The 26819-nt window shown below is 46.4% G+C and overlaps 2 protein-coding genes across 8 annotated transcripts in view; one reads left to right on the top strand and one right to left on the bottom strand.

Annotated features, from left to right (window-relative positions):
• Nucleotides 1-3503, top strand: part of SLC5A11 (solute carrier family 5 member 11) — a 52569-nt gene extending 49066 nt beyond the window's left edge. For 2 of the 3 annotated variants that reach the window (XM_007186314.2, XM_007186315.2), the window contains exons 13-16: nt 418-586; nt 984-1199; nt 1881-2049; nt 3239-3503. In XM_007186314.2, the coding sequence (XP_007186376.2) occupies nt 418-586; nt 984-1199; nt 1881-2049; nt 3239-3444 (760 nt within the window). In that variant the 3' untranslated portion in view covers nt 3445-3503. The remainder of the gene's footprint in view (nt 1-417; nt 587-983; nt 1200-1880; nt 2050-3238) is intronic. The other variant, XM_007186316.2, reaches the window with a different exon arrangement.
• Nucleotides 3504-10544: 7041 nt separating this feature from the next.
• ARHGAP17 (Rho GTPase activating protein 17) overlaps nt 10545-26819 on the bottom strand; it is an 88994-nt gene continuing 72719 nt past the window's right edge. For 2 of the 5 annotated variants that reach the window (XM_057528784.1, XM_057528787.1), the window contains 3 exons: nt 25564-25727; nt 18298-18903; nt 10545-11061 (listed from right to left, as the gene is read on the bottom strand). In XM_057528784.1, the coding sequence (XP_057384767.1) occupies nt 10931-11061; nt 18298-18903; nt 25564-25727 (901 nt within the window). In that variant the 3' untranslated portion in view covers nt 10545-10930. Of the gene's footprint in view, nt 11062-15267; nt 15317-17098; nt 17147-18297; nt 18904-25563; nt 25728-26819 lie in introns of all 5 variants that reach the window. The other 3 variants (XR_009005347.1, XM_057528785.1, XM_057528786.1) reach the window with 3 other exon arrangements.

The raw sequence follows: 26819 nt of genomic DNA, 5'->3' as shown, positions 1-26819 counted from the left end.
ATAAAAAGGAATGAAATACTGATACATGATATGTGATCAACCTCATGCTAAGACATGCTAAGTGAAAGAAGCCAACTGCAAAAGACCACATATTGTATGATACCATTTATTTGAAACATCCAGAAAAGGCAAACCTATAGAGACAGAAGTAGATAAGTGCTTATTTAGGGTGGGAACAAGAATAAATTGTAAATGGGCATGGGGGGACTTTTCGGAGTGATGGAAGTTCTAAAACTTGATTGTGGTGTTGGTTGCACCACTCTATAAATTTACTAAAAGTTACTGGATTGCACACTTATAATGGGTGAATCTTATGGTATATAAAGTCTACCTCCGAAAAGCTATAAAAAAGAGAGAGAAGTGTTCAGGGGAGATAAAACACTAATGGGGGGGGTGTCTCTCTCCATCCGGCACCAGGGTGTTTGTGTTGCTGCTGGTATTGGTCTCCATCCTCTGGATCCCTGTGGTCCAGGCCAGCCAGGGCGGCCAACTCTTCATCTACATCCAGTCTATCAGCTCCTACCTGCAGCCTCCCGTGGCTGTGGTCTTCATCATGGGATGTTTCTGGAAGCGGACCAACGAAAAGGTAGCTCTGGATCAGCCCTTCAGCCCATCGGATGGGAGAGAAGGGGACTGGAGAGGGACATGAGGATGTCAGGTGTCATTAGGGAGGATGAGTTCTGTGGAGGAAGATACAGGGAGGGTGCTCCCTGGCTTTTGAAAAAAAGCAATGAGGGTTCTATTTTGATGCATTTTGTGCTTAAACAGGGAAGCTGAATTAACAGGGAATTATATGTAATTGATTAATTATATGTAAAAGATAAACAGATAAGTGTCTCCAGCCCTTTTCGAATCACTGACCCCTGCTGTGACCGTCACTAGAAAGCCACGCTCTTGAGGGAGCTTGCTGAGGTTTCTGGAAGCCTGTGCCGGCCGCCCCACAGCCCTGCCCGTGTCTAAGACGGCCTTGCTCTGATTCGCAGGGTGCCTTCTTCGGTCTCATCTTGGGCCTTCTCCTAGGCTTGGTTCGGCTGGTCCTGGACTTCATTTATGTGCAGCCTCGGTGTGACCAGCCAGATGAGCGGCCAGCTGTGGTAAAGGATGTCCACTACCTCTACTTCTCCATGATTCTGTCCTCCGTCACCCTGATCACTGTGTCCGCCGTAAGCTGGTTCACAGAGCCGCCCTCCAAGGAGATGGTACTTTTGGGTTTGACACTGTGTCCATTGAGACCTTTCACTGCTAGTGACAGAAAACCCAATTGACTTCAGTGAAGAGGACCGATTGTTCCAAAAACTGAAAAGTCCAGGGCTGGGTCTTGGGAAGAACTTGATTTCAGGACACTGAAAAGACCATCAGAATTCATCTCTCACCTCTCCTTCTGTTCTCAGGCCCCTTGTGGGCCCAGCAGCTTTTAGGGATACATCCTCTCTTATTCTCATTAAGCAAAATCATAAGCATTTTTGTCCCAGCATTTCCAGTGAAGTTCCTCATGCCCGTTGATGGAGTCAGCTCAAGACACATGATCACCCATGAACCAACTTAGTCCCTGTGGCCAGAGAAATGGATGAGCTGAATGCTGATCACCGGGTTCCCCCCACACCCACGGGCTAGGGTTAAGCTCTGGGGACTAGAATGAGGAAGGGTGAGATCCCCACTGGAGAATTAGGGCTGTCAAAGCAAGATGGGGGACTGAGTGGGGGAAATGTCCATTGATTCTGAAGAGTGCTGGGAGCTGAAGCTTGTTGGAGGGTGGAGTGAGAGGGTAAGACTGGGAAAGACTCAGATGTGAAGGCTGAGCTTGGGGTTGGAAGGTGGTGGGAGAAAGGGATGAACGTCACCACCCCACCCCCATCTCACAGTTCATCTCTGCTCTGTAGGTCAGTCGCTTGACCTGGTTTACTCGCCGTGACCCCATGGTCCAGAAGGAACAGGTGCCACCAGCAACTCCCCCGCCTCTTACCCTCTCTCAGAACAGGACACCAGAGGCCAGCGGAACCAACATCCAGTTCGAGATTGTTCAAGAAAACATGCCCAAAACCCACAGCTGTGAGTTGCCTCGCTCTTCAGTTACAGTAGGAACCTCAAGAAGCATCGTATAATTAAGGGGAAATTTTTCTACCAAATCACAAGCCAGAAAATGGGCACACTTGGAATTTTAGCATCGCTTGACTCCCAGGGTCTGGTCCTCCCTCACTCTCTGGCCACTGGAAGGGTTAGTAACTTTCAACAGGTGCCTCAGGTGGAAAATTAGAGCCAGTGTTTGTTGAGTGCCTACTAAAACATGGTTCATTTGATCCTCACAAAACCCCATGTGGTAGGCTGGGGTACTGCTGGCATTCTCTAAATTACTGGTTTTAAACTGGCAGCTTGCAGGCATATTTTGCTTTAGCTCACCTACTCTTTTAATAAAATGTGAGTTAACATTTAAAAATTGTGAGATTTCACATAAAATTCCAGATTTCCATCTTCTCTTGAAAAACTGGAATATCTGGCAACATGGAGCCCATATGTCTGCATGGCAAAAGTTGTCTGGAGCTGCAAAGCAGCTGTTCCTTAGACCTGGAATATACAGTTAGCCAAGGTCCCCACCAGTCCCTACTGTCTCCATGACCCAAGGCTGTGGTTGTCATTAATCATCATACATGGCTTTAAAAAAAAGAATAATTGTGGATATGAACCCATGTCATCCTACCGTGGGAAACTCAAGGATAGATCCAGAAGGCCATGTGGTTCAAGAAAGATGAGAGAGAACCTTTCTTGGTAGAGGTGACGTGTTTAATAAGAAAATCAGCTCACCTGACTCCCATACGTCACCCGCCTGGCTCCACCCGCAGCTGATTTTGCAGACCCAGCTCTGAATGGGGAAAGAGAGTTCCCTGCAAGAGTGCGCGTCTCTCTTCAGCCTCCTGGCAGGCGATGCAATACAGGGAGGGAGTCAGATAGAACTGGTCCTAAACCCACCTCTGCCTCTGCTAACCAGCTGTGTGCTTTGCTCAAGTTAGGCTGAGTCTCTATCTTTTCATCTGAAATTCTGCACCTGAAGATGGTGAAAAGTCTCAAAATACCAATCTTCTAGAACTAGAGAGTCTTCCAGAATCGAAGTCTTAATGAATACCTTCCAGAAAAGGAACATAAAGTATTTATCACAGTGCATGGGACGCACCCGGTCTCTCTTCTCTCTTGCCTGGGAGACACAGCCCATCCTTATGACCCTTATTTGCTGGGTTCTTTTCAGGTGACATGACCAAAAAGCAGTCCAAAGTGGTGAAAGCCCTCTTGTGGCTCTGTGGGGTGGAGAACAAGGGCAAGGAGGAGCTGCCGAGCAGAGCAGACCCCGTCATAGTTTCCCTGGATGAAAACCCCTTGGTGAAAACCCTTCTGGACGTCAATCTCATCATCTGCATCAGCTGTGCCATCTTTCTCTGGGGCTACTTTGCTTAGCGTGGGGGTGAACCCAGGGGTCCCAGCTCTCAGTCTGCTATCAATGCCCCAATTTTTTAATGAAGGAAAAAAAATAATAAAGCTTTGTTTGTTTACCACCAGGCTTCAAAGGTGTTTATGGGCCACTTTCAACATGACATTTAGTTAGCCCTGTTCTTCTTCTTTTTTTTTTTTTTTAATATTTATTTATTTGGCTGCATCGGGTCTTAGCTGCAGCATGAGGGAATCTTTAGTTGCAGCATGCAGAATCTTTTAGCTGCAGCATGTGGGATCTAGTTCCCCGACCAGGGATTGAACCCAGGCCCCCTGCATTAGGAGCGCGGAGCCTTAGCCACTGGACCACCAGGGAAGTCCCAGCCCTGTTCTTCTTAAAAGGGAATGAAGGCTAGAAGCTGGAAAAAGAGAGAGGCATAAAGCCTTCTTTGTCTAAGAAGGCCAGTTATTCACTCTTCCTGTCCATCATGTAACATCGATAGCCAAATTCAAAGGGTTGGACAAGCGAAGAGATGCCCAGCACCCCCCGCCCCGGTAGCCACATCCCCTGGGCTGACTGTTAGCACTTGAACTCTCTCCAGCTCACCTTCCAAGCACAGGGAATGGGACCTGCATTCTATCTCCTGCCTTTCACTGTTGCTGGCTTTGGGTGAAGGAATAGTTGGTGCCCAAAGGCTTTCTCATTGTGAAACTTGCCCCTCACTATGATCTCTGGGAAATAGACCTGAGGTGGTGCCCTGGAATCTTGTGCCATGAAAAAATCAGGGAATTGTGTGCACGTCCCAAGTTCTGCCTTAGCCTGGGTTTCTTTGCTTGATTCTCCACAATGATGCTTCCCTAAAACAAGTAGCCAGGATGGGCAACTCCGCAATAAATCGTTACTGGACGAGGGGTAATAGGGCTTTTGACCTGAAGAACAGCCACCACTGTTCTGTGGAGAGTCAGGCATCCTAATGACTCTGTTCTGGGCCCCAGTGGGGTCTGGTGGGATGACCTGTAGGGGCTGTGTGTGCCACATGCACAGCTAAGGGCAGGGGCAGCCAACAGAGTTAGCCCTGAGACCAACTCTGGGGTGGCCCAGGGCCATGAGATAGTACCCTAGTCCTGGGATTAAGGGGGCTGGGGGGCGGGATGGGTTAGAACCACTCACTGGCTTAGCAACTGGAGAATGAGTAGTTTCTCCAGGAAGCCCAGTTTCCCAGGAGCATGGACAGGAAGCCCTGGGGCTGAGGGTCATTGGCTCATCCAGTCACTCATGACATCTTTTGAGCTCCTACTCGATGCCCTCAACACCTGGACCAGCCTTGTCCAAAGGTAAAGGCATTAGCTCGACACCTATCCTAGTCGGAGGCCTGGCTTCTCCACACGGATCCAGATGACATCTGTGGGTTGGACAAAGGCTGCTTGGCCCTCCCAGGAAAGGGCCTCTACGGAGAGCTGTTTGCTAACATGGCTGCTATCCAGACCCTGCAACTGGCTCCGCAAGAGGCTGAGCTGCTGTCTGGGGCAAGTGGGCTCAAGGGGAGGCTGGGTGACCCTCTCAAGGGCCAAAAGAGGGGAGTGGGAGGCCCAGAAGGCTTCCCCAAATTGCCCCTCAGCCAAGCCTCCCCCCCAGCCCCCTGCCATGCCGAGACCTCTGCTGCCGCAGGTTGGGGTCAGAAGTGCGTTTTGGTGGGAGTTGTCACTGTGGTAGCTCAGGCCACTGCCATCTCTCCCCTGGATCGCTGCCACCAGTGTCCTGATTGGCCTTCCTGCCTCTAATCTTGCACATTCTCCAGCTCCAGGCAGAGAGAGCAAATCTGATCAAGCCACCCCTCTGCTTGCTCCCAGGATCAAGTCCACACACCTGGATGGGAATTTCCAGACCCCTGACAGCCAGGCCTCTTTTCAGCTTCGACTCTGATTGCTCTCCCTTCACAGTCTAGGGTCAGACCACACTCATGCTGTCCCACCTGTGGGCCTAACACAGTGGCTGACACCCAGTGGGCCCCATAAATATCCAGTAAGTAGGTCTTTGCTTCTGCTCTTCCCTCTGCCTAAACGATCCCCCACTTCCTCTCCTGGCTACCTCTTATTCTAGTCACTGCTTAAACATCACTTCTTCCAGGAAGACTTCCCTGGTCATCCCACACCCACTATGACATGCATCTTCAAAGCAGGTATCACACTTTATTATTGATTGCTTAAGCATCTTCCCAACTAGAGAGAAAGTTCCACGAGGGGAGAAGGCATCGCTTACACTGATGCCTAGCACAGCCTGGTGAATGGATGAAGGGATGACCTTCAGGACACAGATGTCTGGCTCCTTGTCTCATATCCTCCAGCCACACCCCCTCCCTGGCCTGGCTGCCCACCCCTGCCCAGGAACACCCACTATTCCTGCATCAAGCCAGTCCTTGAGGTCTGAGCTCGTGGAGGTGACTGAATGGCTGATCCATCACCCATCCTCTGCCCTTTGGAAACTGTGCAACTTCCAAACCCTCCTTGACCACAGACGATGGTCTCTAGGGCTGCCCATAGGACCCGCTCTCACCTTTGGGAAAGGCCCACAATCAGTTACCAGGTCATGCTGACTCTGTCTCCCTAATCTTGTGTTCATTGGCCCACTGCCTCTACCTTATCGGGGCCCCACCGGCTCCTCTCTCCGGGGTGTCCTGCTGCTAGTCTTGTCCCCGCTTCAGTCCATTTTCTGCATCGCACCCACGAGGACCTAAAGTACAAATCCGACAGTCACTCCCCTCCTGTGTCTGCAGCTCCCCTTGATGACTCCAAACATGAGTTATAAGGATCTTCACACTCCAGCTCCTGCTTCCCTCACCAGCCTCATTCCTTGCCCGTTGCCTGCTTCCCCCTCTAATTCCATGCTGTCGCTCACCTCACAAGCCATTCCTAGCATCTGGAGGGCCCACCTCCCCCCTCCTTTCTCCACCAGGATGGGCCTTCCTCCCACATGCGTCCACGGCTCCCCCACTCCGCAGTCTCTATCTGTTTCCTGGGTATTTGTTTGCAAGCTTCCTGGGGGCCGAGGCCACATTTGTATGGTTCAGGTTGGTTCCCCAGGGTCTAGGCCAGTATTCACCTGGAGGAGACATAGAGTTATTTAGAAGACATGGCTTCAATTCTAGGCATCCTTGTATGAAAGGAAGAATGCTGTTTCTACCATGAAATGATGTGAAAAAGAAATTTTGGTCATCAAATATAATTTATTGATGTGTATGAAAACTGAATTCAAATACAAATATAGAGGGTAAAAACAGAACCCTGATGAATTGTTTTGGTTCTTCCAAAAATATATTTGGCTCAAGTATACCCTGACGTGTCATTTGTAATGACATTTTGATGTGTGTGGCAGACAGACCCCAAGGTGACCCTCAGTGATCCCCACCTCCTGGTGTTCATGCCCTTGTATAATCCTCTCCCCTTGAGTGTGGACAGAACCTGCGACTGACTTCTAACCAATACAATACGGCAGAGGTGATGAGATGTCATCTGTAATTGTATCACAGCATGTAGACTCTGTCTTGCTAGCAAACTCACTCTAGGGGCTGTCCTTGCTGAATTGCTGAAGTAGCGGCCTCCCCAGGGAAGCCCACGTGACTAGGAACTGCAGGCAGCCTCTAGGAGCTGAGGGCAACCCCTCAGTGATGGCCAGCAAGAAGCCCTGGGCCTCAGACCTTGTGGCCCTACAAGCATAAGCACATGACTTCTGACAACATCCTGAGGGAGCTTAGGAGTGGGTCCTTCCCCAGTTGGACCTCCAGACGAGACCCCAGCCCTGGCTGACCCTTGACTGCAGCCTTGTGAGACCCAGGGAGAGGACCCAGCTAAGCTGTGCCTGGACTCCTGACCCAGAGAAACTATGAGATAATAAACGTGTTTGCGTTTGTTTGTTTGTTTGTTTGTTTGTTTTTTTGGCTGCAACACATGGCTTGTGGGATTTTAGTTCCCCGACCAGGGATTGAACCTGGGTCCTGGCAGTGAGAGCTCTGAGTCCTAACCACTGGGCCACCAGGGAATTTCCATGACCACTTTTTGCCTTTTGGTTGCATTGGAGCCAGTGGCTTCACTATGCCAGCAGATCTTTCTTTATCCTCAGCTCCATCACTACGATATTAGAAAAGTGGAAGCCATTGGTCTAGAAATATCTGTCAATGGGGTGCTGCCCAGTCTGGCGCAAGACCTCTAGACTAGGAGGCACAGAGCCCACTTGAGGCCCTGGAGTAAAGAGATGGTAGAGTGGCATCTGTGAGAAGAGGGCGAAGGCTCCGGAATATGGTTACACAGCACCAGGCTCACGGTGCAGGTGGCAGAAGGGTGGGAACAGACCACAGGTAGAGAACCTAGAAAGAGGGTTTGTCTTAAGACTTTCAAGTAAGAGCACTTATGGGACTCACTGGGCTCAGGACAGCACTGGGAGCTGGAGCCCCAGGAGTGGGACAAGGGTCCCCAAGGGAACCAAGGCCATCAAGGAGGTCCAGGGATTCAGTCATTCCAATTGCGTCTGAACGCTTGGGAATCCACAGGGTATGGCCCAGCACGATCAAGGCAGCCAAGGGGATACCCCGAGCCCCTGCAGTCTCCAAAGTGCTGGATCAAGGTCAGGCTAGATGGGTGTTGCTTGCAAGGGGTGTGTGGTGAGAGGCACATGTCCCCGACCCTGGTGTAGCTGTGGGTTGGGGAGCAGGAACAGAGGCCTGAGTACACAGGACTGAAGCTTCCAGGAGAAACTGTTCTATGGAGAAGCGAAGGAAGCAATCTGAAGGGGCAGATACCAGCAGCATCTTCCTAGAGGCCAGCACCTCCCTGGATGGTCAGGGATGGCCACGTGGGTTTAGATTACAGACTTCTCGGGAAATCCCTGGCGGTCCAGTGGTTAGGACTCCACTTCCACTGAGGGGGGGGGCCCGGGTTCTATCCCTGGTCGGGGAACTAAGATCCCGCAAGCTGCGAGGCAAAAATAAATACACAAGTAAATTTAAAAAATTAGATTACAGAGCTGTCTACCCGTCTCCCGCGTGTAGTGCCAGGGCGAGGTGACAGCGACGTGGCGCCTCCCCCAGCAGGGGTGATCACATCTCTGCAGCATCTTGCAGGTGCTTCCGCCGTGATGCAATTACAGCTGACATCCCACACTATGACTCGCCCATCCAAGAAGATGGAGAGCAGCCACTGACACACGTACAGGGGCAAGGAGGTTTCCTTTTTCTTTAGATTGGAGCTGTTGAGGCGGGGATATTGCTACAAACAATAGGAGAGTGAAAATGGAACACTGTTCTTAAAATAATGAGGGTAGGGTTTGCTGTATTTCAGAACCATTTTGTTCATTACAGCCCTTCCGTGTCCCCAGGCACCAGTGCCGTCTCCTCGGCAAGCACTGCGTCCCAGCTCCCTCCTGAGTGTGAGCTCAGGCATCCTGGAGGAAGCATCTCCAAGGTCTGCAGAGATGCCTGACTGTGGACAGCTGGGCTCCTTGAAGAAGGCGTCAACGCTTATGAGCAACATACATCAAGACCTTTGCTTTCTCTATATGGTTTGTTCTAGAGCTAAGGGCAGTGGGGAGGGGGAGCAGAGAAAAAGAACAGGGATGGGGACTTCCCTGGTGGTGCAGTGGTTAAGAATCCGCCTGCCAGTGCAGGGGACATGGGTTCGAGCCCTGGTCCAGGAAGATCCCATGTGCCGCGGAGCAACTAAGCCCGTGCGCCACAACTACAGAGCCTGCGCTCTAGGGCCCGAGAGCCACAACTACTGAGCCCACGCACCACAACTACTGAAGCCCGCTCGCCTAGAGCCTGTGCTCCGCAACAAGAGAAGCCACCGCAGTGAGAAGCCCATGCACTGCAACGAAGACCCAACACAGCCAAAAATAAATAAATAAATAAATTTATAAAAAAAAAAAAAGAACAGGGATGGTGTATGAGGAAGGAAAGACTAAGCCTTCAGCAAACACAAATTTAAGATACCGGGGAAAATGGGTCTACAGGTACATATTTTCAATGTAATTAATAAGTGCAGGGAGTACTTTGGGGCACAGGAAACTTTGAGTTAAGAGGAAAAAGCGACTGCCCTTTTCAAGTTAAACTTAAGTCAATTCATAGGGGAAGGAGGTGTCCAGGGGCTTCTGAGCGAGGGTCGGGTCACGGATGCACCTGGTGAGCAGTTCTATCAGTGGAGCCGCTCAGGGCAGCCAACATGGCAGCATGTGTTCCAAAAGATGACGCCAAATCTGGGCCACGGGGAGGGGCTATCGTCACAACAGCCATCCAGCCCATCGGCCTCGCTTTGCTCCAATTCCCCACCCACTCTTCCCAAGTATTTCAATCCTGGGAAGGAAGTGTCTTCCAGTCACTGGAAAAGGATATTCCCCTGGAACGTAATGGCTCTGACTCCTGCCCTAGGCCTGTGGGGCTGAGTACTGTGAGTTGGCCTCCAAGGGTCTAAGTGTCTCTAGACAAGACAAGTGTCTCCGGACAAGAAAGGGTGTCAGGATTGGTGAGAGCAAAGGAAGAGCCCAGCCCATGGAACATTTGCTAAGAGACAGCCAGTCCGGGCAGTCTCTGGGTCACTTGGTGGCTGGTCTCACTGCTGCGACCTTGCTCGCCATTCTTTCAAACTTCTACGTTCACAACTAGACCCCCAGATGTCCCAGCCACAATTCTACGTAGTTAAGTGACAACATGCACACACACAATCCACAGCTTTGCCTCTAAGAATGATGAAGTTTTCATATAAACCACAGAATATATTTAATTCAAATTAAACACGAAACTAGAATAATGTTCGGTCCTTATCAAGTAGCAATTACATTGTTTAAAAAAAAAAAAAAAAAAAAGAACAGTACATTTCCGTCTACATTCTGGCAATCCAACAAGGCCAAGGCAATCCAGTTTGCTGAGGTGACGGATCCAGCAGTCACCACCAATGCTTGTGGTTCTGAGGGGGTCGGGGAGACACAGACCATACTTCATACAAAATGATTCCGTAGCATGTCCGAAGGAGAGGAACCTCCCTTGTGATATATAAGAACGGAAGTCCAAGTAGCAGGAAGCAGGTGACTTGCGTAATGGATGTACTTTATTAAATAGATAGTTAACGCATTGCTTTTTATTCATTCCAAATTGCTGATGGCGCTGCCTGCATTAACAGCAGTGACAAAAGCTTCCTACACATGCCTCGGCAATGATACTCTTTCCACTGCAGGTATTTCTTTTTTCTTTCTTTCTTTAAAAAAAATTTTTTTTTTTTTTTTTTTTTTTTTTGGCATGATTCTTCCCCATGTAAAGAAAGCCAACTTCTTCAAGACACAGGTCATTCAGCTTTAAGTGTCAGTCTCGGCTCTCTCCTCAGGCTGTGAGAAGGCCATGTCCTGCATGGTGAGGCCTTCTTTCTCCCTCCACTGAAAGCTTCTCGCTGTTTGGTCTGCGAAGATTAACGTCTGCCTGCCCCTGCTCCACTCGCCAGGCTGGAAGGGGTCAAGGGCAGGGGGTGGCTTTCTTCACAGGGCCGTACTTTCTGTATCATTGTCCATATCCAACAGAATGCGGCCGGGCAGGTCTTTGCTGGCTGAGTCTGAATGCGTTTCAGGAAAGATGCTGCGAAGCGGTTCTGAAACCCTAGAATTGGCGTCTGGACAAAAACACGAGGAGACACGGTATCAATGCGTGGTCACACCCAAGAGGCCACCCGAGGAGAGGAGAAGCTGGAAAGTCTGAGGGTCAGCCCATGCACGCACACGCCCTTACTAGAGGCACCACCAGCCCTGAGAAGTTGAGTCAAGCCTTTGACACCCCAGGGGCAGCCAGCCACGCGGCACAGCCCCACCTCCTGGCTCTGGTGGTCCTTTCTGTGAGCACACGGCAGACCTCAGAGATGCAACCCTGGAAAGGATTTGCTTGCTGTGACTGAGGAGAGGAAACCTGATTCCTACCAATGTCTCTAACACATGAATTGAAATCTCCTGACAACATCTGGGCTGCAGGAATAGCTGAGCTTCACTGGGAAAAGTTCCCTCCTCCGAGGCTGGTGAGTGTCCTCCTGTTATGAATGCTATGCCCTCAACCTCGGCACTAGTGACGTTTGGGGCCGGATCACCCCGGGCTGTGGGGCTGTCCTGTGCACTGGAGGATGTTTAGTAGCAGCTCTGCCCTCAACGCCACTAGATGCCGATGGCACACAGCTCTCTTTCCCACAGTGTGACAACAAAAGATGTCTCCAGACGCTGCCAGATGTCCCTGGGGTGGGAGGGGGGAACAATCACCCCTGGCTGCAATCACTGAAGTGGAGCACCAAATCTCCTACGAATATTAATTTTCTCATCTATTTCTAATATTGGGCTGGCCAAAAAGTTCGTTCGGGTTCTTCTGGTAACATGGAAAAACCCAAACGAACTTTTTTGCCAACCCAATACTTATATACCTCCAATTCCTTTTTCACGTCTTATTATGTTGGCTGGAACTCCTTCAGCAAGACAGTAAATACACGGTCCTCGAGCCATCATCCCTCGCTCCCATGCTCACAAGACACCTTAACCAATCACAGCCCTCTTCCTAGTGAGATGGTGAGCCTCAGATTCCTGCATTCATAAACAAATACTTCCTGGGCACCTCCCACATTCTACCTGTGAGGACACAACAGTGAACAAGCCAGACACAGATTTCATGAAGCCTACAGCCAAGTGGGGGAGACAGGCCCTTCTGTCTTGAAGAATTTGTTTCTCTGGTGGATGTGAGTTCTAGCAAATGACGAGCCTTGTTAGGGATTTTAGGGCTGGTGGAAGAGAGAAGGGAGACGTTCAGATTTGTGGTAGTTTCACTTTGCCAGGTTAGAGCTAGTCATGTAGGGGGCAGGGAGGGAGGGAGAGTGGGAGGTGGGTGTGCTGGGGTTTCCCTGTTATGCTTAAGAGTTGCTTTTCTGTACTTGCTGTGGTGCAGTTACACCGTGTCTGCCCTCGCTGGGAGCTGCTTTAGGCAGTACTTCTGTTTTACCTGCTCCTCCCCCACACAGACAGAGCTGGCAAATGCAGGTGCACCCTGGGAGGCTCACTGCTTGGAGACTGGTTCCTGAGCCGACACGTGCCCACAGCTCTGAGCTGCGAGATCCACTTACTTCCTGGGGCGTCCCTTTACTCTCAGTGACTCCTGGGTTGGAAGGCCCATCCCTCGAGGTTTCCTACACACCACAACCCAGAGAAACGTCTAGATTTATGAAGGTGCCAAGGTGTCAAAGAGTTTAGGTGCTGGATGTCATTTCAGACAATTCAGGTCTTATAATTGTAAAACCAACTGAATGGTGCTGAACTGCACTGTCTAATGATACAGTCAAGGGTGGTCTATGTGCACAGAATACAGGCTGTCTCAGATTTGTCCTCAGCAGAATGAAAGTCAATGAGGGCAGGGACCGTGTCTGTCTTGCTTATGGTGTGTCCCTAGTGCCCAGAACAGTGACTGGTTAATAGCAGACGTTCAATAAATGTTGTGGTTCTCTGTCTGTCTGTCTGGCTAGATGGATGGAAGATGGATAGATAAAAAGTCATCCATTCATCTTTCCAAAGAGTCTAGACCAACCATCTTTCCAATCCTCTTTTCCGATAGCCTCATGTAAAGAAGTAGCCATGTCTTGAAGACAACACTGATACAAGAAATCCACTGTAAATTCAACCCCTTTACCATTATCCTAACTCAACAAGACAGATGATACAATCAGCCAGTGTCTCTTCTTGGCCCAAAGACTTTACAAGGAACCATGGAACTGACATGCATTATGCGAAGGGAGTATACATACTAGTTAGATTTCTACTTATTAATATCTATATTTACATGCAAACTTAACACCTATCAGCCACAGACCCTTTTCAGAGGACAAACTTGCTATCTTTCTTCTTCTCCTTTTTTCTTTTTTTTTACTTCACAAATAAATAATTTCTGGATTTGTACTTTTCTGAATTTCTCTAGCTATCTATGATGAACAAACATTACTTACATACTTAGAAAAAACTTTCTGGCTATAGATTTACACAAGGCATCATTTTTCATTATATGCATTCCAAAAATGGCTGGTCTTTGAGCATATTGCTTGGAGCTAAGTTCATATGAAAGATATTAGATTAAAAAAGAAAAAAACCCCACAAAAATACAAACCAGAAAGCAGAGCAAGAGGCCCAGGTCACAGCCTCCGCTCATAGGCAGAATGCCATGTGATTCACCACTGCTCTGCGGCTCTGACTAATGTATCCTGGTTCCCTCCTTTTTTGAGCATCTTTATCCAGGAGTGGACCCTCCGAGGGTGGGAACTGGCATTCTACAATTTAGAGTATGGTCCTAGAAAGTTTGTCACTTCGACAATTTTGAATATGTGCTTTAGGTTGTAAACCTCCCCTTCAGAAAGGCCAAGGTTATTCTGATAGCCACTTTGACAGGTAACAGATCCAAATACATCATTGAAATCAAACATTTCAGGCACGGCTAAGGGTGAATCAGCCCCCTCCTGATCATTAAATCCTTCTCTAAACTACAGTCTGAGGGAATGACTTCCCTGCAGTCCTCATCAGTTTTCTAGGGCTGAGAGGCTTACTCGTCTCTGAGACACTGAGTCAAATTTTTATTATTTCAGTCAAAGGAGAGATTCTGTTCCAGTCTCACTGGATGCTTATCTTGACATGATTCTGACATCTACGTATTAAAAATAAAATGCAAGTAGAAGCAGAAGCCACTTAAATGCCCAACTATGAGCAATAATACATCTGCTTAATGAAATATTATGCAGTCATTGAAAAACTACATTATAACATGGGAAAGAGCATGTGACGTAAAGTAAAATAGAACCGCAAAATCAAAATCTGTATATGCCAAATAATTATGATTGTGCATCCCCTTGCCTTTTAGAGAAAAAAAAAAAAAAACTAGAAGGAAAAAACAAAATATGAATAGTGGACTTTTTCAATTATGGAAGGGTGATTTCTTATTGTTTCTAATTCCCCAATTTGTTTTAGTATCATATTTATTTTTAAAAATGCATTACTTTCATGATATAAAAGGAGTTTAATTTTAAAAAGCAAAGGCTGTGAGAACCAACAAAGTGCCAAGTGTCTGACGACTACTATTGTGACTCGTTCTACCACCGTACAGTGGACAAATGACTCACTAAATTAATCTCAGGCTCACTAAATTAAGCACATCTTCTACTCCAGAGCACTGTCTTTTTAACCCACCACGAAGTGGCACTTCAGGATCAAAATATGGATTCCTGGGCTCCAGACCTCCTGCGCCTGTGTCCCGGCACGAGTTTTTAAAATGGTGACATACGAATCTAACACCTAACTCTGTATTATCTTTTTTTTTTCTCCATAAAAATGATAATAAATAGCTACCATTTACTTAGACCCCCTGTATATTAAGAACCGTACGATGCTTTTCTTATTGTATCTACTGTAATCCCTTTGAAAGTTATTCTCACAAACGTCACCATTTTACAGCTCAACCAGGTTGTGCCGTGCCATTGTTACACAGAGTGAGCTGAAATTTTAATTCAGGCTTGTCTGATTCTAGTGTGCGCTCTTTCCGCTACCCCTCAAGCCTGCCCAGTACAGAAAAGACTGGAAGTTAAAGAGGTAACAAGCCCAGCCTGGTGATGACGTGTTGCATGTCCGTGAACACGCTTAGTATTCAGAGTACTTGGCAGCAAGCATGAACAAAGCCAGCCTCCTTTAGCACATGCACTATTAGTAGGGGTGCAAGCAGGCAGGGTTAGAGTGACCGGTTAATATCAGGCATTAGTGCACAAATATGATCATCAAGTAGCAAAAATGCTTTGGCCAATCAGGTGCCTTTTCCTTACCATTAAATATTCCAATTTCAGTTCCTACTGAATATGGCAGGTCATACATCTAAATTATTTAATAAAATGTTAAATTAGAACACTCTTGGCTAAAATCTATTACTTTAAAAACAGCAAGATGTAAACTCTTTTCCTTGCAAAGCTAAAATCCTACTGCTTTCTTTTACTTTCTTTCTTTCTTTTTCCTACTGCTTTCTAGAGTAACAAATTAGGAAGAGATTCAAAATGACAGCAGAATCCCTCCTTTCTCTGGTGCTGGTGCTGAGCTGCCACAAATTGGGTGTCAAACCTGTTTAGCAGCAGTAATCGCCCCCAAAAGTTTATCTTAATCCCCAGGCCTTAATTCAGTTTTTAACATGAAATGCTCTAAATGAATAACCTGTTTTCAGGAATTTGTCTGTCTAGAGTTTTCCAAGCGAAAACATGATGTCATAGTAAAGGACTACCTGTCTAGGGAAGTTACATTTTTTTCTTCTTGAAATACCCAATGGCTCTATCCAAGATCGGTTAATAGCAGCATGAACAACAGGAGCATATGTATAAATTCTAAATGCTGGCCTTTTGTGTACACCTAATGGCAATCCAGGGGATTTTAAAAAATAAAAAATTAATTCTGTAATACAAAGATAATGGTGGTGACCTGTAATTTCTTGAGTTAGGAGAATTCGAAGTGCAGATTGGTTTTAAAATATTTAGCTAATATCCTAAGGAAAAGTATTTATAATATCAAATTTCACTTATTTGACAATTGTCAAAGTACAGAGCACTGCAGTGTTATAGCAGATCAATGAAATAAGCTTCTTTAATAAATACACCCCAGGTAAAAATGGTATTAAAGAACAGACATAATTCTGGTCTGTAGTTTTTCATCTAAATAAAAGGGAAGATCTGGGAATAAAATTCTGATGTGTCACAAGTACTGAAGTGTTAAAAGGCTCAGCCTTAATTAGGGTTTTAGTCATTTCACTCTGTGATTTTCACACCCAACTGGGCAACCACAGACTTTTGGGTTCATCACCTAGGAGTCAGGAAGGCGGAATCACGCCTCTGTGCCCTCCTCTGTGTTGTAAAGATCGCATTCTTGTTTTCCCCTTCTGGTATCTAGAGAAAGTCTTCCTCAGACCAAAGATGTGAAAACGCTGGCTAAGTAGTCCACTGAAGGCTTAAGGCTCAGATCAGCTGATTAGAGCAGTAACGAGAGCCTTATTCCGTCTAAGTGTGGACCTAAAGGCAAGATTCAGATGAGCCTCACAGTACCTTTCAAAAAGCTCATATGGTTTAAGAAAGCAAAATATAAGCATGCCAGAATGCAAAGAAATTTAGTGTGGGATCTTTGGAGGAAGATTTTTTTTTTGGGGGGGGGGCGGGGGTCCTGAGAAATTCAAACACCAAATTAAGAAGCTCCATGCAGTTAACTTGCACTTACGAGATAAAATTAAAAATTAAAGCTCAAGACACAAGGGACGCAATTTTCCATGCTAACTGCACCCGAGACCTCTTTGGTTGGATGCTGATGAGCCAATCAATGACAGGGAAATCACGCTGAAAAGAGCAGAATGCTTGTGAAAGGCTTACCAAAAAGAAAGGAGACATTTCTTAGTATCTTATCTGAGCGGCTTGAAATCGGGCTCGCAATCTACTGACATCTACCTCTTGAATTCGAAGCATTGCAGCTCAAAGTGCTTCTGATAAAAACAAAAGTGATGTCTAGAGAATGGATGGCAGGGGGTCAGATGGCTGCTCCTGAGCACAAAGTCAAAAGCATGTATGCAAAACACCGCTAAGCAGGAGCATTTGGAGCTGCAGGAAGCTGCTTGGGGTGGTTACAGACCTTAGTCCTGGAAACCTTCCCCACCTGTGAGGGCACTAGGAAGGGCATCTATTGGGAAACAAACAAACAAACCAATGTGGCTTTGTCTTTTTAAACATAAAAGCTGAAGTGTCATCAGAAAAAAGTTAACAATTTATAACACACACAAATCACGCATTATATTCCTGAAAAAAAAAAAGTTATCAAAAGAAACTATCAAAATAGTCGGTTAACCCTCATCATTTAGGGTACCAGTGTGGGGTGTATCCTTTGCTCATTTTCAGCAGAGATGTCATTCAGTACGCTTGGAGGGCCCAGAGGTATATTTCAGCTACTTCTCTAAAAATGGCTCCACTTAAGGAAAATTTAAAACTAGGCTGTTCTAAGAAATGATTCAAAGCTCCTAATTACCATTTTAAGAAAACACATTAAAAAAATCTATCCATCTCATCCTTAAATCAAATAGTAAATTAGAGCACTTGGGATGGAAATTTTTAAAAGAATCATAATTAAAGAAAATGGTCATGTTCTAGACTGTCTATAAAAAAAATACCCCATTAGGTAGGTAAAATCTGTACAACCACCAATACCCAAAACAAATTTCCATGGAACTATGAGGAAATCTTGATTCTTCTGCCCTTTGCCACTAGAGGCTGGCACTCTCACATGATCGTGTCCCAAATCTCCCTTCCCAGAACATCCAATTTGGCACAAATCACGTTTTTTAAGATTATACCTGAAATGCTTCACTTTCTATGAATATTTTTACTCTTAAAAGGAAAATAAGCATTTTAATGAGGAATTCACTAAGAAATGGATGTCATGCTCAAGTTGTACAACACCTTCCACCTGGATTATTAGGTCATTATACCTAGAAAAATGTAAATGTAGATGGCTCTTAAACACATAGTGAACCTATATATCAGGGGTTGGCAAACTTCAAGGGCGAAGTAGTAACTTTGAAGGCTCTGGAAGTATATGACCTCTGAAAGGACTACACAACTCTGCTGTTTTAGCACAATAGCCAGAAAGACTATGTCAACAAATGGGCGTGGTTGTGTTTCAATAAAACTTTATTTATAAAAACAAGCTGAGGGCCAGATCTGGCCTGCGTGGTAGTTTGCCAACCCCTGATATAAACGGAAGCCTAAATGAAGGGGAGCAGTAAAAAGCCAGGTAGAGTGGACAGGGGGAAATGTCTGAACCCACTTCCCACTTACCCGTGACTATTTTGGAGGAGGTGGGAGCTGCGATGTTGAGGCTGCCATCCCCGGCGGGGTGGGCGCCAGGAGGATGAGGGGGTGGGGGCACGCTGGGCCGGTTCCTTGGCTTTGGTACTGGTCTCGGTCTCGGCAAGGTTCCAGCGTGTGGCTGCGCAGTCTCGGGGTTACTCACCACCTGGCTGGGGTTCTGTTTTCCTAGGGGCGGAGTGCTGGGGGGCGTCGGCGTCTGGGGAGGGGTGTGGGGGGACTGCTCGAGTCCGGGCTCACTGGGCGGGGCCCCGGGGGCCGGCGGGCCCTGGCTGCCTGGCTTGGCGAGCGCTGGCAGCGGTGTGGCCTGTGTGGGGGGCTGCGGCGGCGGGTGGTTGGGGGCTTGGATCGGAGACAGGCTGCTGGAGTATCTCCGGGGTGCGGAGAGCTGCGAGGTGGTGCAGGGCTGGCCAGAGGCCTGGCCGGGCGGCTGAGTCGGGGGAGAAGGGCTTCGGGTGGACGGCTTTGGTGACAGGCTGGGTGGATGTTGAGATGTTCCTGGAGAACTCTGGCCCCCGGGATGGCCAGGAGGCGGGTTTCCAGGTTTCGGGGGTGCTGGAGCAGGTTTTTTAACAGCTGCACAAAGGAAAAACACGTCTCAGGAAGAGCAGCACGGTGATGGCCAACGCCCCCTGGACCGGGCACCGAGGTTGATCTCACCGTGTAAGCCAGCTGAGATCAGCGCCCACGCCCACTCCCAATACCATGCCAGCAGGTGGCACCTCACCACCGTGGTCCTCCTCCCCAAAACCCACAGTCTTAGTCTAACCATGAAAAAAGCATCTGACAAACGCAAATTGAGAGACTGTCTTTAAAATGCCAGTACTCCCCAGAACTGTCAAGGCCATGAGAAAACAAGGGAAGACTGAGAAACTGTCACAGGCCAGAGGAGAGTAAGGAGACGTGATGACTAAATGCCCTGTGCTCTTCTGGCTGGGGGCCAGCAGGGGTCGGAAGATGGCTGTTAGAGGAAAGACCGGTGACATTTGAACAAAATGAGTTTGTTTAGTACTAATGTACCAACGTTGGTTTCTTAGCCGTGATAAATGTACTGTGGTGATGTAAGATGTTAACAGAGGAAAGTGGGTCAGGGGTATACGAGAACTCCAGACTATCTTTGCAACTTTCCCGTAAATCTAAAATTATTCCAAAATAAAAAGGTTCTTTTTTAAAAGTACATTATACACATACAGGTCTTTACAGACCTGTCATTTTAAAAGTTGAATAATTAGAAAACTCAGTTAATGGAGGCCGCCCCACCTACATGGAGTCTCTGCTCAGAGCCCACTCAACAGCCCAATGGTCAGCGACCTTCTCTCATGAGAAGAGACACAGAGAAGCAAGAGCAGCTAAGCGTTGGGCGGGGGAACCCCTAAGCACGGCTGGTCTGCCGGTACATAACCATGGACCCCTTGCTCTAAGCCATCTTCTCCTAGAGGACTTGATTTTTTTTTTATAACAGAAATTCTATGAATTCCAGAATCATCTGTGCTAATAGATATATTCTAGATAAAAGTACAAATCTGGACGATCGCCTTAGATTCAGCTCGAAGGAGAGCTGAATCACATCAGCCTCCTCCCTACACCAACTGAAATAAGCATCACTGGCGGGTGGGAATTTGGTACCGAGGATGGTAAGGTAGGTAGAAAAAGCAAGTCTGGAGACTGGTTTTGGGCTGAGAGGGTTGGGTGGAAAGGAGAGACTTTAGCATATTTCAAGTTCTGCTGAGATCTTACTAATCGCCTACGGAAGGGAGAGGGAAACGAAGGGAAGAAATGAACATGTATCACTCACCTAACACATGACCACCACCAAGTTGGGCCCTTTACATAGATTGTCTCATTTAAGTCTCACAAGCACACCGCAACACAGGCATTGTTATATCCATTTCACGGTGCAGAAAACCAAGGCTCAGAGAGGTCAAGTGTTTGTAAAAGGTCACACAGCCAGTACGGAGCAGAACAGAGGCTCACACCATGTCCTGTGGACTCCTTGGACTCTTTTTTCCCTCTTCCTCCTTCCTGCACTGCCTGGCGTCCTGCTCATAGGGGCCAGGATTCAGGAATGAAAAGAGTATAAAGTCTACTCTATTGGCCTAGAACTTCTGATCCCAGAACTGGGAAGACCTTGTCCCACAGAAACAACCAACCAGCTGACAAAGGAATCTGTAATATTAGCCACACTCTGGTTATCATAAGCAACTTGAAAAGAAAAATTTCTAGCTCTCTGTTCTAAGCAATATTAATTATAAATTCATATTGAATAAAAGATCGTTCCTGACATTTAAGGGAGCAGAGGGAATTAGAAGAGGAAGCATGAGAGTAGCGTGATAAGGCTCAAGTCCCACACTGGCCACGTCCAACGTGGCGGCCAGGCTGGGAGAAAGGCAGGCCTTGTCTAAGCCCACCATGAAGGTGCTGGGAGGCTGAGCCAGGGTGGGGGATGGCACACAAAGGATCAAACTCTTCCTGAGATCTATAACTGCAGGAAAAAGGAAGCAGGAAAGACTCCGAATGGGGCTACGAAGGAACCTCAATCTGAAAGCAGGGCTCTACCTGGAATCCAGGTAGAAAAGACCTAATTTCCCTTGAGCACCAGTTGGGATACAGATGAAGGTGGTGGTGGCTCAGAGGAAAGCCTTCTTAAGATTTTTCAATAGCAAAACTGTTATTTATTCTACTTCCCCAGTCCTGGTTAAAGAGGAGATATTAAAGTGATATGGGGGCTTCCCTGGTGGCGCAGTGGTTGAGAATCTGCCTGCCAATGCAGGGGACACGGGTTCGAGCCCTGGTCTGGGAAGATCCCGCATGCCGCGGAGCAACTGGGCCCGTGAGCCACAAATTACTGAGCCTGCGCGTCTGGAGCCTGTGCTCCGCAACGAGAGAGGTCGCGATAGTGAGAGGCCCGCGCACCGTGATGAAGAGTGGTCCCCACTTGCCACAACTAGAGAAAGCCCTCGCACAGAAACGAAGACCCAACACAGCAATCAATCAATCAATCAATAAATAAGAACGTGAATTTCTAAAAAAAATTTTAAAAAAAAGTGATATGGACTCAGAAATATATCCTTTGCCCATTTTTCAATTGGGTTATCTGTTTTTTTTGCTATTGAATTGTATGAGTTTCTTATATATGTTGGATATTAACCCCCTAACTTGACTGTGGTAATTATTTCACAATGTATACATATATTAAGTCATCACATTGTATTGTACATCTTCAAAGAAAATGCAACATGGGATTCTGGATTGATACTGGGACAGAAAGAAAACTTTACTGGAAAAACTCGGAAATCTGGTCAAAGCCTGAAGTTTAGCTAATAATGTTGTATCAGTGTCAATTTCCTGATTTCAGTAGTTGTTCTGTGAGATAGTAAAATTAAGAGAAGCTCAGTGAAGACTATATGGGCATTTTCTATACTACTTTTGCAACTTTCCTTTAAGTCTAAAATTATATAAAATTCAAAAAATTTTAAAATATATATGTCATTTTATATTGAAGATTATCCATCCTCCGATAAATGCAGTTGGGAGTTAAGACAGGGCACCATGGTTCACATGGAATTTAATTGGCTTTAGAAGCATTTTCAGTAAATCATGTCCCTTTCTAGACCAGAGTTTCTCAATCTCAGCAGTAATGACATGTTGGGCTAGATAGTTCTTTGTTGCTGGGGGCTGTCCTGCACATTGTAGGATGTTTACCAGCATCCCGGGCCTCCACCCACTAGATGCCAATACCACACCCCTCCCTGCTTGTGACAACCAAAAACGTCTGGGGACATTGCCAAATGTCCCAGATGGTGGGGGACAGCTAAATCATCCCAAGTTGTTCCAGATCTAAGAGGCACTTGGAGCTCTCAGACCACACATGTTTGAGTGCCCTCTCTGTGACAGGCACAGGACAAGGGCTAGGAATACTGGAGTGCATGAGACAGGTAAAATCCCAGCTCTTTAAGAGCTACTAGGGGAGACTGGCAATATGCTAAAAAACAAATTTAAAAATTTCAGATGGAGGAAAAGGCTCTGAGAGAAATAGAGTGATGTGACAGAGAATAATTTATGTGAGTGGTGGGGTTGGCAGGTGGTCATCAGTTCAGACTGGGTGGTCAAGGAGGGTTCACCAGGGAAGTACTCTTTGAGCTGAGACCTGAATGATGGAGGAAGCATGTGTGGAGCAGAATAGAGAGAACAGAAATAAATCCATGCCTATACAGTCAATTGATCTTCGGCAGGGTACCAAGAATACACAATGGGGAAAGGATAGTTTCTTCAACAAATGATGCTGGGAAAACTGGATATCCACATGCAAAAGAATGAAATTGGACCCTTATCTTACACAATACACGAAAGTCAACTCAAAATGGGTTAAACATAGGACCTGAAAGTGTAAAACTCCTTGAAGAAAACACAGGGGGAAAGCTTCATAACATTTGTGTTGGCAGTGATTTCATGGATATGACCCCAAAAGCACAGGCAACAAAACAAAAATAGATGTGTGGGATTACATCAAACTAATAAGCTTTGGTACAATCAACAAAGCAAACAACAGAATGAAAAGGCAACCTACAGAATGGGAGAAAATATTTTCAAACCATGTATATGATAAGGTGTTAATTTCCAAAATATATAAAGAACTCCTATAGTTCAATAGCAAAGAAATGAATAACCTGATTTTTAAAAAAAAGATTAAAAAATATTTATTTATTTATTTGGCTGCACTGGATCTTAGTTGCGGCACACAGGGATCTTCATTGCTGCATGCGAGATCTTCATTGTGGCATGCGGGATCTTTAGTTGCGACATGCAAAGTCTTAGTTGTGGCATGTGGGATCTAGTTCCCTGACCAGGGATTGAACCCAGGCCCCCTGCATTGGGAGCACAGAGTCTTTAGCCACTGGACCACCAGGGAAGTCTCACGAACAACCTGATTTTAAAATGGCCTAAAGGGACTTCCCTGGTGGTGCACTGGTTAAGAATCCACCTGCCAATGCAGGGGACACGGGTTCGAGCCCTGGTCCAGGAAGATCCCACATGCCGCGTAAAAGCTAAGTGCATGTGCCACAACTACTGAGCCTGCGCCCTAGAGCCCATGAGCCACAACTACTGAGCACACGTGCCACAATTACTGAAGCCTGCGTGCCTAGAGCCCGTGCTCCACAACAAGAGAAGCCACTGCAGTGAGAAGGCCTCACACCACAACAAAGAGTGGCCCCTGCTCACCATAACTAGAGAAAGCCCACACACATCAATGAAGACCCAACACAGCCAAAAATAAATAAATAAATAAAATAAAATGGACTAAAGACTTGAATAGACATTTCTCTAAAGATGACATAAAAATGGCCATCAGGCATATAAAAAGGTGCTCAACATCACTACCAATCAGGAAAATGCAAATCAAACCCAAAAACGACATATTACCTCACATCTGTTAGAATGGCTAATATAAAAAAAAAGATAGCAAGTGCTGGTGAGAATACGGAGAAACTGGAACTCCCATACACTATTTGTGGGAATGTAAATTGGTACAGCCATTATGGAAAACAGTATGGAGGCTCCTAAAAAAAATTTAAAATAGAACTACCATATTGATTCAAGAATCCCATTTCTGGGTATTTATCCAAAAGAACTGAAATCAGGATCCTGAAGAGAATATTTGCACATCCATGGTCACTGAAGCATCATTATCCACAATAGCCAAGACATGGAAACAACCTATATGCCCACTGACAGATGACTGGATTAAAAAAATGTGGTATATATATATATATATAAAATGGAATATTATTTAGCCTTAAAAAGGAAGGAAATTCTGTCATATATAACAACATGGACAAACCTTAAAGACATTATACTAAGTGAAATAAGCCAGTCACAGAAGGACAAATACTGCACGATTCCACTTACATGAAGTATCTAAAATAGTCAAACTCTTAGAATCAGAGAGTGGAATGGGAGTTGCCAGGGGCTGGGGGTATAGAGTAGAGATGGGGAGTGATGGAGAGCTGGTATTCAATAGGCATAAGGTTTCAATTATGTCAGGTAGCTTTACATCATTGTGCCTAGAGTACAATACTGTATTGTACACTTAAGAGTACAGTACTGGATACTGTACACAAATATTTAAGAGGGTAGATCTCATGTTGTGTTCTTACCCCGATAAAATAAAAAAGAAGGAACCATGTGAAGATGTGGGACACAATGTTCTGCAAGAGAACATGTGTGGAAGCTCTAAAGAGGGAATAAGGTTAGTGCACTGAGGAGCAGAGCGCAGACCAGCGAGGCTGACGTGAGTGAGGGGGCAGGGGAAGAGCTGGGCTCAGAGGCGGCCCAGCCAGACCACGTGGCCAGGCCACGTAGGGTATGTGGTGGGAGGTCTGCAATGGAAGGCACTGGAGAGCTTCAGCCAGGATGACACGCTCTGCTTTGTGTTTTAAAGCCACCCCCTGCTGGAGGGCATTCTGCTGAGTGAAATAAGTCAGACAGAAAGACAAATCCTATGTGATATCATTTATGTGTGGAATCTAAAAAATACAACAAACTAGTGGATAAAACAGAAAAGAAGCAGACTCACAGATATAGGGAATGTACTAGTGGTTACCAGTGGGGAGAGGGGAGGGGGAAGGAGCAAGATAGGAGTAGGGAAAAAAAGGAGGGGTTATTATGGGATTATATGTAATCATTTGTGTGAAACTTTTGAAAATTGTAAAGCACTATAGAATTTAAAGAATCCTTCATTCAATTAAAAAAGAAAGAAAGAAAGAAAGAAAAAAACGCCATTTCCCCGGCTGCTGGGTAGGGGACCACGAGGGCACAGGTAGTAGCAGTTCAGATTACATGTGACTAGGGAACTAGAAGGGCCTGATCCCAATCCAGAGGGTGCGAGTGTTCCCAGACTCACGAAGCGTGGCTGGGACAGAGGCCAGGCCGTGGCAGTTCCAAAACAGAGCGAGGGCTTGGAGCACCAGATTCCTGGAAAATGGGGGGGCGTTTCTGCAGAAATGACTGTTTGTTAAGCTTTGTAGCTTGAACATATTCTTAAACGTCTGCTTTCCTGCTCCCCATTTTTCCATCTCCCTTTAATGATTCTTTTCCTTAACGACTGGTTTTTCTGCTTGCCGTTTTATAACAGACGCGGAACCATCAGAACAAGCTTCTCAACCTGACCCCTGCACCGACCCAGGAAGGTTTGCACATCCCTCCCCAAGGGCGCGCGGAGTAAAGGTGGTGACTTACCTCGGCGCACCGTGTGAGGGCTCGGGCCGGCGGAATTGTGCGTAGGGCCCACGGCGAGCTGATGGGAGCCGGCAGTGGCCTGGGCCTGGCTTTGGCCGGGGGCCACCTGACTGCTGTTTCTCCCGGGTGCAGGTGCAGCCGCAGGATCCTTGGGCTTTGGAGGGCTAAGGGGAGCAGAAGCCAAGTTAGATGTCAGGCACTCCCAGCTAGAAAAGCTGCACATGCTGTAAAATATCAGATTCCAGAGTTTTCACTGCAGCGGCCAAGGAGGTGATCTGAAATTTTAAATAGCTCACACTGGGTCTGGGAAGCTAATATTTGGTGCCACACAGGACCACAGATTGTATGAGATTCGTGGCATCAGACTATCTTCCAACTACTTTGCCACTTAAATATCATGACAGAGGCCATTTCAAGTTCTAGCGTGCTTGTACTTAAATTGGGCAATATTTAAAAACATGAAAGGGTTTTTGGACTTCAAAATAATGCAATTTTTGTCATATACATTGCACAAAACTAAGCAAATGCAATAGGAAAATACTAACACTACTCTAAATTACAAAGTGCTCCATTATTATCAATAATTTGGACTTCAGGAAAGAGAAACTCTGAGAGGCTAAGTGATTGCTCAGGGTCCAGAGTTGGTTAATACTGGGGTAGGGATCAGAACTCAGGCTTCCTAATTCCTGGCTCAGAACTTTTTATACTGAACTTTATAGCTACAATTTGTCAAGGTCACCAAAGAGTAAACGGCATTAGTGAGATGCACGCAAAAATATCTACAGAGCAAAAGAAACAAAGAGCAAATTGATAACTGACATTCTATTTGTCCTTCTGCAGTGAAGACTAATTATTGTCTTAAATAATATATTTAGCCTTGATTAAACAAATTGAACGCTACAGGTAAATGAAAATGTGTAAGAGTTTGCTAAGACTTTTTTTTCTCCAAGAAAAAGATTTAAGCCCAAACGAATACACGTGAGGTAGCAGTTACGGAAAGACCAACGTGGAGCTTACGACGTGCACGTGAAGCACTAGGGAGTTTGAAGCCTTAGATATTTTTAACCAAAAAAGTGAATTTCCTCAAATTATGCTGGTAGAAAGGTATTCAGGAATGCACAAAGTCCTCAGAGTTCAGCTACGAGGATTTAACGAGATTCCCATCTCCTAAGCAGCTAGCTTCACACGGCACGAGGCACTCTCCCTCCACCCAAAGAAGAAGAGGTGAGGGAGTTCTCCCAAGGCACAGTCAGCTC

Source organism: Balaenoptera acutorostrata, chromosome 15 (assembly GCF_949987535.1).
Source record: "Balaenoptera acutorostrata chromosome 15, mBalAcu1.1, whole genome shotgun sequence".
Taxonomy (NCBI): Eukaryota; Metazoa; Chordata; class Mammalia; order Artiodactyla; family Balaenopteridae; genus Balaenoptera; species Balaenoptera acutorostrata.
The sequence above is the reverse complement of the archived record's forward strand: the minus strand, read 5'-3'. Positions and strand labels throughout refer to the sequence as shown.